Source organism: Hirundo rustica, chromosome 3 (assembly GCF_015227805.2).
Source record: "Hirundo rustica isolate bHirRus1 chromosome 3, bHirRus1.pri.v3, whole genome shotgun sequence".
Lineage (NCBI taxonomy): Eukaryota > Metazoa > Chordata > Aves > Passeriformes > Hirundinidae > Hirundo > Hirundo rustica.
In genome coordinates, this window is record NC_053452.1 from 59,341,720 (window position 1) to 59,353,883 (window position 12,164).

The 12,164-nt window shown below is 43.8% G+C and overlaps 1 protein-coding gene across 3 annotated transcripts in view; it reads left to right on the forward strand.

Annotated features, from left to right (window-relative positions):
• SGK1 (serum/glucocorticoid regulated kinase 1) overlaps nt 1-7,106 on the forward strand; it is a 73,517-nt gene extending 66,411 nt beyond the window's left edge. For 2 of the 3 annotated variants that reach the window (XM_040058005.1, XM_040058006.2), the window contains 11 exons: nt 1,623-1,698; nt 2,127-2,202; nt 2,629-2,733; nt 3,184-3,267; nt 3,364-3,495; nt 3,783-3,895; nt 4,100-4,223; nt 4,562-4,657; nt 4,776-4,931; nt 5,039-5,128; nt 5,855-7,106. In XM_040058005.1, the coding sequence (XP_039913939.1) occupies nt 1,623-1,698; nt 2,127-2,202; nt 2,629-2,733; nt 3,184-3,267; nt 3,364-3,495; nt 3,783-3,895; nt 4,100-4,223; nt 4,562-4,657; nt 4,776-4,931; nt 5,039-5,128; nt 5,855-6,022 (1,220 nt within the window). In that variant the 3' untranslated portion in view covers nt 6,023-7,106. Of the gene's footprint in view, nt 1-1,255; nt 1,523-1,622; nt 1,699-2,126; nt 2,203-2,628; nt 2,734-3,183; nt 3,268-3,363; nt 3,496-3,782; nt 3,896-4,099; nt 4,224-4,561; nt 4,658-4,775; nt 4,932-5,038; nt 5,129-5,854 lie in introns of those variants that run through there. The other variant, XM_040058007.1, reaches the window with a different exon arrangement.
• Nucleotides 7,107-12,164: the final 5,058 nt, after the last annotated feature.

Consider the following 12,164-nt stretch of genomic DNA (forward strand, 5'->3'; position numbering starts at 1 on the left):
CGCAGGGAACACGCAGCTGCCAAGGGATGCCGCCCAGCGGCCGGCAGTGGTTGTGAGGGAAGGCAGCAGCAGCGGGTACAGCGAAAAAAAATAGGAGTAAAAAGACGGTCTCCGAGCGGGGGGAGGACGGGGGCAGGTTGCAGCTGGAGCCGCTGGCCGCAACCCAGCGCCTTTCGTTCACACAGAGAGGCGAAACACGCGCATGAATAACACCCCGTCGGGTGGAAAGTTCCAGCCGCCTGTAGGGCGCAGGAGCTCGGCACCCTCTGGACGCGGCTGACCCGTGCCAGGGGATGCTTCCCGGCGGGGGAGCCTGGCGGGAGGCCGTGAAAGCCCCCTCGCCGCGCCTTCCCGCGCCCCCCGGGAGAAGGGCCCCGGCTGAATCCTTTCACCTTGGGCTTCGTGCATGCACCAGCGCTCCGGTGCCCCCGGCACGCCCGCATTGGAAGCGACTGAGCCATTAAATCCCGGGTACACGGTGTTCCCTAATGACCGTGTACAGTAAAAACAAAATCTGCAGAGCGGGCTGTTTCCTTTTTTTTTTTTTTTTTTTTTTTTTTTTTTTTTTTTTTTTTTTTTTTTTTTTTTTTTTTCCCTCCCCCCTCCGTTACTGCACTTGTCCATTCCTCGGTCATCTCCACACCTTTTCTAGAAGCAGATTTCTGCTCTCTCCTCCAAATTCAGGGAACGGATTATTTTTTTTCTCCCGCGTTGTTTCCCTTTTTGGCATTAAAAAAATACTTCTATTTTTTTTTTTTCTTTTCCTTTTAGTTATGTCCCAGCCAGGATCAGGGCAGTGCACAGAAGGGACGTTTGTTTGTTTTATTGAAAACCGGGCAGGAAATTTTGTTCTTCTGAGTCACTGCGGCTCCTTCAGGGAAACGTCAGCGCCCCTTATCGCCGCTCGCCCGGTGCGGCGGCACCGAGAGCGGACGCAGGCTGCGGGGTGGTGAGGGGACACCCACACTCTCGGGAGAGTTGGTCGTCCTAAAGACAGAGCCAGATTTCAACTTTATATAACTGTAAAATAAGTAGGGCCGGATTAAAAAGTGGGGGAGGAAGAGAGAGAGAGTCGGGATTACGGGAGTTTGCTGTCAAGGAAGAAAAAAACCGGGATTTGATGCGTTTGCCTGTGGATGCTCGGCATCCCGAGGCAAGATGCTGCGGGGGTGCTGTGGGGGGGGCCTCCCCTGAGGGTTGCGCCCGAGGTGGGGCGGTGGTAAAGGCAGCGACGATTGCCTTCCCCTCCCACACTCGACGTCCCCCGAGGCGGCCACTGGCCGCCCCCTAAGGACGTCGGGGGGGTGCGATCGTCGCCGCCCCTCTCCGGTCCCGCCCATCACCGCCGCCACTTAAACGCCGCCGGGTGCTTCGCCGAGTCAGTGCGGTGCTGGGAGCTGGTGGAACTCTGTGCTTGCTGTTCTTCCACCTTCTCGCTTCAAAATGACCGTGAAAGCAGCTGAGGCATCTGGTCCTACCTTGACTTACTCGAAGATGAGGGGCATGGTGGCTATCCTCATCGGTGAGCGATGTGGGGGCTTCTTTGAAGATGCTCAAGGAGCTGTGGTTCTTCTGTCAGGGTGGCTTAACGATTTTGTTTCTCCTTTCCTTTTACTTTATAGCTTTCATGAAGCAGAGAAGAATGGGACTTAACGACTTCATTCAGAAGATCGCCACCAACTCCTATGCATGCAAGCAGTAAGTATCAGAATTTTTGGGGCGATTTCAGTCACAAATATCACTAGATATTGCGAGATCTAGTTTAAAAATAATATTTGTTTACTGTAATTCCTCCGGCATTACTGTTACGGAAGAGTTTATTTGTCTTGTTGAGGTGTTACTCACTTCGCAACAATCTCTGTGAGCTGAGTTTGGGACAAATAAGTCGGAAGAGATTTCTAATGACCAGTCTCTATTATGTGCTGTACTTAGAGTATAAATAAATTTCTTTGTATGATGGAACTTACTGCCTCTAGAAAAATTTTACTCCATAAATCGAATAGATTTTGGTCTGTAGTAGGCTCAACCAGAACTCCTCTTCCGCGATACATGCTTGCCCTCTGGTGGAAAGATCTGCCTGCTGCTCCTGGTGGCTCTCCTAATTATGTGTGCTCTTGTCCTTGCAGCCCTGAAGTTCAGTCTATCTTGAAAATCTCCCAGCCTCAAGAGCCTGAACTTATGAATGCTAATCCTTCTCCTCCGGTAAGTAGATTTTGCTCTGTGACGTTTTTAGAACATCAATTCAGCCACTAATAGAAGTGTAGCGAAATTAGCATCGTGAGTATTGCATTAGTGCGTCTCATAGCACACTAATGTAAACAAGAAAGAGTAATCGGGTTAGACTGAAACTTCTTCTGTTTCAAACATGAAGAAATGTTTAAAAAGTGTTATGATTTATTTCATTATGCAATGTCTCTAAGACTTAACTTCTAAGTAAGCTATGGTCGTTAGACTCTTCTTGGGCAGTACCTATTTAAGATGTCTGTTAGAGATCAAGTTTTAGTGGCAAATGAGAGTGATAATCTTTATTTTCAAGGTCACTTCATTTGTATTTTTAAAAAAGAGAAATTGTTGGGACTATCACTGTTAAACTTTTTTAATGAATGTGGTTTCTGTTTATTTTTCTAGCCCAGTCCTTCACAGCAGATCAATCTCGGCCCATCATCCAACCCACATGCCAAACCATCAGACTTTCATTTCTTAAAAGTGATTGGAAAAGGCAGTTTTGGGAAGGTATGCATAACTTTTTAAAATTTAAATGTATTTACACTTGAGCTCTTCTATGAAATACTGGAGAGTGGGTTTAGTACTGCCTTTGGTGAATGGTGGTCACTTAAATCAAACCTGAGCACATTCTGCTGTCCAGTGCAGGGAGAGGGAGCAGGAGCAGGGATGCTGAATTAGAATGAGTCATAAAAGAGCCAGAGAATTCAGTTCACTAGTACTGTGAAGAATAGATATTCTTTGCTTTTGGAAGAGAAAGAAACTGGACATAATATCTTTGGGCTAGATTAATCTTCCAGAATGATAACAGTGTCAGGCATTTCCAGAGAAGGGCTTGCACGTTGAATCAGAGGGATGTGGCAGTGCTCAGCAGCTAACATAAAGGCTTGTTGCTAGTTATGTTTACAAGTTGTTGCGTATTTCAGTATTGCTCAGTTCTGGAATTTTTTGCACTTTCAGGTCCTCCTTGCACGGCATAAGGCAGAAGAGCAGTTCTACGCTGTTAAAGTCCTGCAGAAAAAAGCAATCCTGAAGAAGAAGGAGGTAAGCTGCCCTTCATAATGCCACTGCAATGTCCATCAAAAACATTTTTACTGCTACTATTAAGCAAGCGTACTAAATATTTTCTGGTGTTTTCAGGAGAAGCACATTATGTCAGAGCGCAATGTCTTGCTGAAAAATGTGAAACATCCCTTCCTGGTCGGGCTTCACTTTTCCTTCCAAACTGCAGACAAATTGTATTTTGTCCTGGACTACATCAATGGTGGAGAGGTAAGCAGTAAGAAAATTAATTAAATAGTATTTCCTATCATGTGCATGGAGGTAGGGTAGACATTTCACCCTTCCTTTTAAATACAAAAAAAGTTGCAAGGGGAAAAGTCATGGGGGAGAAGTTACTAGATTGAATGTTTCGGCCTGCCAAGTTTTGAACTACCAAAGGATCGTTAGGCCATTTCCTGCTATTGTTCTCCCTTGCTATATATGTTGGGTCTAATTAAGTGCATTGTTAGGAGGCTTTGGCGCCGTTTACATAACTTTGTTCTCTCTGTCTCCTGCAGTTGTTCTACCATCTCCAGAGGGAGCGTTGCTTCCTGGAGCCGAGAGCCCGATTTTACGCTGCTGAAATTGCCAGTGCGCTGGGCTATCTGCACTCCCTGAACATCGTTTATCGGTGAGCAGCCTTGTTCAGTCTGTTGTTCAGAAAAAAACATGTGCCTTGTTAAGTAAGCGTTGAAAACTGCAGCTCAGTAGGATCTTGGAATTGCTTTTAATATTTTGTGGTGGCTTAGTGAACTTCCATAAAATAGATGCACCTAAAATATTCTCACTGCACCTCCTCTAACTAACATTTATCTTCTTTCATCTCTTCCTACAGAGACTTGAAGCCAGAGAACATCCTGCTTGATTCACAGGGGCACATTGTCTTGACTGACTTTGGACTCTGCAAAGAAAACATAGAGCACAATGGCACGACCTCCACCTTCTGCGGCACACCAGAGGTACGGCCAGCTCTGATGCCCCGCTCTCAGAGCAACACAACAGCAAGAGCTGTTCTCATAGGAAAAAGCAACTTCTCTCATGTGTGTCTAAGGCTGCTTACATGAGCAGGGGCCATTATGGGCCTTCTGATATAGGGCTGCCAGTGAGAACACATGGAGCTTGCTGAGCAGGAGAGAGCAGCTCTCAAGCCGTTTGCCTGTTTGTAAGAATATTGTAGCTCTCCTTTAGCTTAGATATTGCTGGGATTCAGTAAGCTGCTTTCATTCATGAATGGGGAGGCTTTCTTGATTGTAAAGATCCATATGGCTCACATAGCTCTTTCCATTCTCTTACACAGTATCTTGCTCCTGAAGTTCTCCATAAGCAGCCCTATGACCGGACTGTGGACTGGTGGTGCCTTGGAGCAGTCCTGTACGAGATGCTTTATGGCTTGGTAAGCAACAGGTCCTTCATGACAGAACAAACTAGCTTACTCGACCTGACCTTTTCCCACACGAAGCCCCACGCCTGCCTGTCAGCATCATTAACTCCTCCTTTTCTGCTTCCCACAGCCACCCTTCTACAGCAGGAACACTGCAGAAATGTATGACAATATCTTGAACAAACCCTTGCAGCTGAAGCCAAATATTACCAACTCAGCTAGACATCTCCTGGAAGGCCTCTTGCAGAAGGACAGGACAAAGAGACTTGGTGCCAAGGAAGACTTTGTAAGTGCAAACTGGCCAGTGCCCATATGCAGTGTGGGAGGATGACTGGGACATACTATTCATGTTAGCTTGGGTCTGAATTAATCTATTTTTCTCTCTCTTAACAGATGGAGATTAAGAATCACATCTTCTTCTCCCCAATTAACTGGGATGATCTCATTAACAAGAAGATTACACCCCCTTTTAACCCAAATGTGGTACGTATCACCTCTAATTATAGAGTGCATGGGGAGTGTCTTTTTACCCCTTGTCTTTGTGGGGTGCCCAGGAGCCAGGGGCAAGTGGCCATATGGCTGTGTTTGGGGAATGCAACTTTCCTTCCCCTGTGTTTGTCCAAACAAACTTAAAAGTAGATGGTAATTGACTTTTTGCTGATGATCCATCTAAATTTAGCTGGGTGTTTTTGTTGTCTCACGTGCTTTATTTGCATGGCAAATTTAAAATAACCCCCAGCCTCCCCATTTTACTAAAGGGGTAGTTAAGATATAGAGAGAGCAAGTAGCTTCCCTGTGGCAGAGTTACAATTGGCTTGTCAGATACTAACATGTAAAGTGAAGGGATCAGGTTGTGGAGGTTGTTCTCCATAATTTCCTGAGCATTTTATAAACTGAATTTAATAACTAGGAGATCAAAGTCCTTCCCTGCAAACTGCTGTGTGGAAGAGTGGCATGTTTGCATTTAGCTTCTGTTGCATGAGCTTAGTGTGAGTGCAGCTATACTAAATCAAATCATCTTGTTTTTAGTGAGACAATGTGCAACAGGATACAAAAAAGGTCAAACTAAAACTGTCAAAGGCTGCTAAACAGTGGGCCTGAGGTGATAACACTGTGAGTCTCTGTAAAAGGGTGCTTGTCTCCATATTGAATTGAATTGCACACTCACAAAATATTTGGGTCTAAATTCCTTTTCTGCCCTTTCCACAGAGCGGCCCCAGTGACCTGCGGCACTTTGATCCGGAGTTTACTGATGAGCCAGTCCCTAACTCCATTGGCCAGTCCCCGGACAGCATCCTCATCACCGCCAGCGTCAAAGAAGCTGCTGAGGCCTTTTTGGGCTTCTCATATGCCCCACCCGTGGACTCTTTCTTGTGAACATTTTTCGTTTATTATTTTTTAATAATAATAACAACTATTATTTTTATTTTTTGTTTGGCCTTCTGGTGGAACTGCCGGTTGACCAGTCACCTTGAAAGAGAATTTGCACATTTCCACCATGGCAGCTTTGCAGCCTTAATTTCAACTACACTGTTTGCTGGAAGCTTTTTTGAAGAGCACATCACTCTCTAAATGAGCTTTACAGGCTTTTCATTTCCATTTGTTCTTCCCCCAAAGTGGTGCTGTCTCCTTGGGAAAGAAAAAACAAGAGTGACTGCTGCCATTGACTGCTACGACAGATCATAGGAGTAAGAACAAGCTGTTTTGTAGTCGTGCTCGAAAAGCCTTGCCTGAAGATCTATCTGAACGTGATAAGGATTTTATGAAATGTGCCTTTTTCTGATGAGATCTTGTGAGCTCCAAAGCTTTCCCTGTTGCAGAGTGTGTTTCTCAGTTCATTTATGTGGGTTTACTATGTGAACAAATGGTATGCGTGTGGTCTGCGTACTACAGATGGACTTAGTTTAAAGCATCAGTGTGACACTTGCAGGATACCACAATGTGGGGCATTGTTTGTTTCTTCCATATTTGGAAGATAAATTAAGTGTAATTTTGAAATTTCTTTTGTAAATCTATACTGTCAACTAAAATTATTGAAACGGGCTCACAATTACTTGTATCCAAATGCTTGCAGAAAGCATTGCTGCTATGAAAAAATATTTCTATTTTTAGAAAGGGTTTTTATGGACCAAAATGCCCCAGCTGCAGTCGGTCAAAGCTGTTGGTTTCTTCTTTTTTTGTCTTTTTTTTTTTTTTTTTTTCTTTTTTCCAATAGTTTAAAAGATATCATCTGTAAAATGGGCATTATTTATGGTCTAGGGGTTTGAGGGATTTTCATTCCTGATTGTATGTATTGTAAAAAGGATCTGTACATTCAGTTGTAACTCTAGATGTATATTTAAACTTACAGACTTACTTGTAATGTATACCATCATTGTAATGTAATATAATTAACATGGTTATATGTATCATATTTTTTTGTGACCAGACCCATAGGTTTGCAGTAAAATCCTGAAAAATACTTCCATAAACTCTTGGGGTTTTTTTAAACAAAGGTTTTAGCAAGATTTAAGAAAATAATTAAAAATAAATCCATGCTGCCAATCACCTAAGGTAATTTTTCTTAGGTGTGTGATGATTACTCCATTAAACTGCACCCGTAGAAATCTTACCATGGATACAACTTGGCAAAGTACATGGATATGTACTTCCAACTGTGGGTGTTAAGGGTGGTTGTGTGCCACTGTGGGTGTTCTTTTGTGGTACAAATGCTCCCATTTCCCCCAAATTAGCTTCTCTGCCTCAAGCAAAGTGAAGGTACTGCTCTCTGGTGTGGACAAAGCACAGCTACACTTGAATTATGTCCTTACATAACAAAGACAGATGTTTTAGCATGGTGTTGTGCAGACATACACTAGAAACAGGCTATCATGAGACTGATGGAAACAGCCCCTATTGGGAGTCCATCCTGGAGCATCTAACCTTGCTGCTGTAATGTGGGGCAGTACACTGTACCCTGAGTTTACCAGTATTCCAAAATCTGTTCAGGACCTGGGTTTCACCCACTGATCATATGCTTGCAGCTGTGATAAAACTATCTAAAACTGTTAAATAGTTTTTATTACTGAGCACTACTACCAGATGGCCTGCAAGAGTGACTTCTGGCCAAGAAATAAGATAACCATTTCTTCTGGGGTGATCCTATTCAGTTTCTTCGTGGTGGTGGATGGCTTTTTTTCTCTGAGGAACTGAGCATCTGCACCTTCTTTACAGCTCTCATCTTCCATTGGGTACTTCAGTTGGTGGTCTCCGTAGTTCTGAGAATCCAGATGAGCAGTTGCTGAGAAAAGTTGGACAGTCAAATATTGCTCAGGCTGCTGAGATAACAGCAGTGTAAGCAAATCTCTAATAGGGGTGGTATTTCTGTTCATTACATTTCTGAGATAAAAGCTTGCAGTAATTTTCCAGCTTTTATTATCCATTCAATGTAGGAACAGAAAAACGCGTATGGCTTTAGCTATAAACTGTTTCTGGGAGACCACACTCAGAGCTGAAAAAGCTAATTTATAGCAACTGAGAAACCTTTCAGATCCCGTTATTATCTGAAAGAGATGCAGTCACCTTTCCCTCAAACTCTCAACAAACTCCCCGATTCATGCATTCAATAACTCTTTGAATAGTGTACAGGCTCTGCAAAGTCTTCCACTGGTGTAATGTTACTGAAACATCATTTGTGCCGATGACTTGTAGGCTAGAGATGATAAAAAATATAGTGCTAATTTGTCTCTGCAGAAAATGAAACTGTACTTGCTAGGCAACGGAACTGTGCATACACATTATCTTTGCCTCACACTTCCCAGTCATGAGCAAGGTGCTGCATGCAGATACACGAGCGGAGAGCTGCAGCCCCAGGGTAACAGAACATTAAATACCGCCTATCGTTTTCAAGGAAAAAACCCCACTGCAGTAATTAATAATGAAGAAGTAGAAAACTTCAGCGACTCAAAGGTGTACATCATGTGCTTTTCATCTCTGCCAAGATGTAGGGTATTATTTTAATGAGTTCCTTCTGAAAAACAATGCCTGATTGTAATTCTAACTGTTCTACCATGCGTAGGCTTATTATGCTGCTGCTTTCTGCAAAACTCTGCAACTGCTAGCAATGAATATTCAACACATACTGCCTCAAATGTTTGGTGTAGAAAAGGGAAAAAGTTGTCCATGATTTTAATCTCGCTGATTTTGATGTATTACAGTCATGCCTGTAGGGACAATCTGTGGAAGTCAGCTAGGTTTTCGGTTTGTTGTTTTGTTTGTTTTATGGCATTCTGTGTCTGTAAGATGTGCATTTCCTTTAGAGAAAAGTCTCTGCACTGAGAAGCAAAGGGCTAGGATTCCTGACAGCAGAGGTGACATAGGTTTTATGAGCTATTTTGCCTAAGACCTGAATCTGTAGTTAATTTCACTCCTCCTTTGTAACACAGAAGTAGTCATCCACACTTTCTGCTGGTGGCAGTGTTGTGACCACCACCATCTTGGATGACTTTATTTAGTAGAATGGTCAATGCAACTAAATGTCAAATATTTATTATACTGTACTCTGCTTAGCGAGCATGCTTGGGTTTCATATGCTCTTTGGGTGGAGTGTATTGATAATACATACAAGAAAATTTAAATACGTAAATGCAGACAATCTCACGTGGTTTAGTACATGCTACTTATCTCAGTGTACCAAAAGCCACGAACCATTTCATGAGCCCTAGGGAGATAAGAGAAACTTCTTAGTGACCATTTTTCTTGTGCTCCTTATGCTCAGCAGGCTGGAGGACAGACTGGATCATAAGCAAAATAAGCAGGAGGTTCCTGTCTCTCCCCCCAAAAATTCTTGAAAAGTAGCTTATGTCCACCCTCTATAGACTTACGATGAGCCTGGAGAATTTAATGAAAAAACTCCAAGATTCTAGTACAGCCTTGCACGTCTAGGGAAACATTTCTACGGATAGGTGCTAAAAATTAGGGATATTGCTCAGAAAAGGGCTTTGGCTAGTGGCCCTACTTCAGCATCTTACCTGGGGTATCTAAAGGTAGGTGAGATGAATCTGGGCCCACCCGGACTCTTCTAGGAAGAGAAATGAAATATTGCACAACATTATGCTCCTATTTAACTGCAGTACCAGACCTATCGATGTTTATGTGATACCGTGTGGTTGTAGTTACCCTGACAGGGCCGGTATGACAGCTAAAAATGCTTTCTGATGCTCCCCACAGTTGCAGTTTCTGCTATGAAGGCCTTCATTTCAAGGTGGGGATAAAATTTTCCATGATGGCTAGGCCTGATTACGGAAAAAATTCTGCAGAAATGCTTCCAAAACATACTAAAAAAAAAAAAAAAGGGGGGTGTGCGGGGATCTGAAAAAGAAAGCTTCAAGCAATTAATACAGATATGTACAGACACAATTTGTCCAGCAGTTGCTTGACAGTCAGGTCGGGCTCTGGAAAAGCTCTCTGAGAGACTGAAGTGTGGCAGCTTCTGGCTTTCCTGCCCAGGCTCGGGGGGCACTGCAGTGACGGCGTATGGTCGCCAGGCCTGTGTGTGTGTGTGTGTGTGTGGTGAGCCGCAGCTGCGTGAAGCCGGTTCGCAGCTCGGGGTGCCGGTGTCCGGGGGCTGTGCCGCCGGCCCGTGTCCCCGCCGCCGGCCCGGGCCGAGGGTGACACCCTGCGGTGCCGCCGGGAAAGGGGGGACACGCTGGGCCGGGCGGGAGATCGGGGACAGGAGGGCGTGGGAGACGGGCCCGCTGGAAATGGTGCCCTTCTCTTGCGGCTGCATGAGCAATTGGTCCAAGCTGATGCTGAGAGAGGGCAGGAGCGATGTCACAGCTCGCGTTCCTCTTGCAGACAGGCATCAACCCGTGAGGACAGAGGGGCTGCCTTCCTGGAGTTGTGCAGGCCTTACTAAGCCCAGGTTTCCTCGTCAGATTCAGTCTTCCCTGTAACATCCCCATCTGGATTCATCTGCCTCTGAGAAGCACCAGGCTAACAGAGGAGTTCCCTCCTGAGCATTTTTTGGTGCTTAGATAGCTACAACGGGTGCTGCCTCTTCTTCTCATCCAGCAGGAGGGATAAGCAGCACCAGGCAAGAAGAACACTGCACTGTGTCGATGGCTCCTTCAGCAGTTCCTTATTTGGAAAGGACTATTTAGGAAATGATCCGCAGCCTTGGCCTGTTTATTTGGTAGGGGTCTGTTCATGGCATTATCTCTCCCCATGAGTGAGGATGCAAAGAACTCGGTACTCTGTGGATGGTCTCTCACGTGTTGATGAGGAGATATCCCACAGTTCAGGCCATCTTTTATGAATGTAATATATGAAGCACACAAATAAGTGGTTTATAGGATAAGGCCTAAGGCTTTTTAGACTTTATCCTGCTTTCTCAGTTCTTGTAAACATCCTTCCCTCTGCACTTTAGAGTCTTTAGTTATGATTGGTCTCTAGTGGTTTGGTATTGAGATTTTCTACATTTGTATAGAAAATCCATATACTTACTTTTGAAATCTGTAGAAATATATCTTTACTTTTGTAAGGAAGTAATATTCTTTATAGTCTACTGGAGAATAGAATGCTAGCATACAGTCCTATATAACTTCAAAAATATATTGTGAGTCAGTCAGCTCCCATTTTTGCTTTTCTCAGGGAAATAAATGTACTAGTTCAGGTAAATGTGCACGTGCTGCTCTGAAGACAGCTGCACAGCTAATGTCTCGTGAAGTACAGAGTATATGCCATACAGAGTAGCTTCCTCCTGAGAACTGCTCTGTATCAATTCAATTATAGATGGAAAAAATAGCCTTTGTATGGATTTGAACAGGTGTAATATATACCATACAACCACAGTTAGTGACTGATTGTGCTGAGGTGAGCACTGAAATAAAAAATAAGAATGATGTGTGGGTATACAGGGACCTAGATTTTCCGAAGGGACAAAATAATTAATATACTTCTTTTAAGTAATGACCATGAGACTGTGGGATGTGCTTAGTTGTCTAATGCAAAAGAGGGTCTCAAATGTGACTTATGTTTCCAGATTTGGGTCCAAAGTTTCTCTGTATTCCAGGATCACTTTGGCTTCCAGACATCAGGTTTGTAATGCGGTTACATTTTACTGATGTTCTGCAGACTTGTAAAAACCATTCCTTCTTAATAAGAGATTATCCAGTTATTAATTTTTCAAGTCTGAATATGGAATGGCATCTCACTGAGAAACATTGGGCCACATGTCAGTTAACATGGCTAAGTTAATTAAATCGTATGGGTATGGGTCAGACCTGAACATGCAGTCTAGTCTCTCTGTACAGTGACTTTCCAGGTACCCAGAGAGAGAAAGTGAACTCACTTGTCTTAAACAGACATGTTGGGTGCTCTGGAGGGGGATGGTTTCTTTCCATTGCCTATAAAAGGAGTTTTCACTGACTTGTAAATGCAGTTGCTTAAAACAGATTCCTCCTCCCTCTCAGATGATCATTCAGCATGTGCATATTTTGCTCACCACCTATGTGTGTTTAGCAGATCACATCCTAGGCAC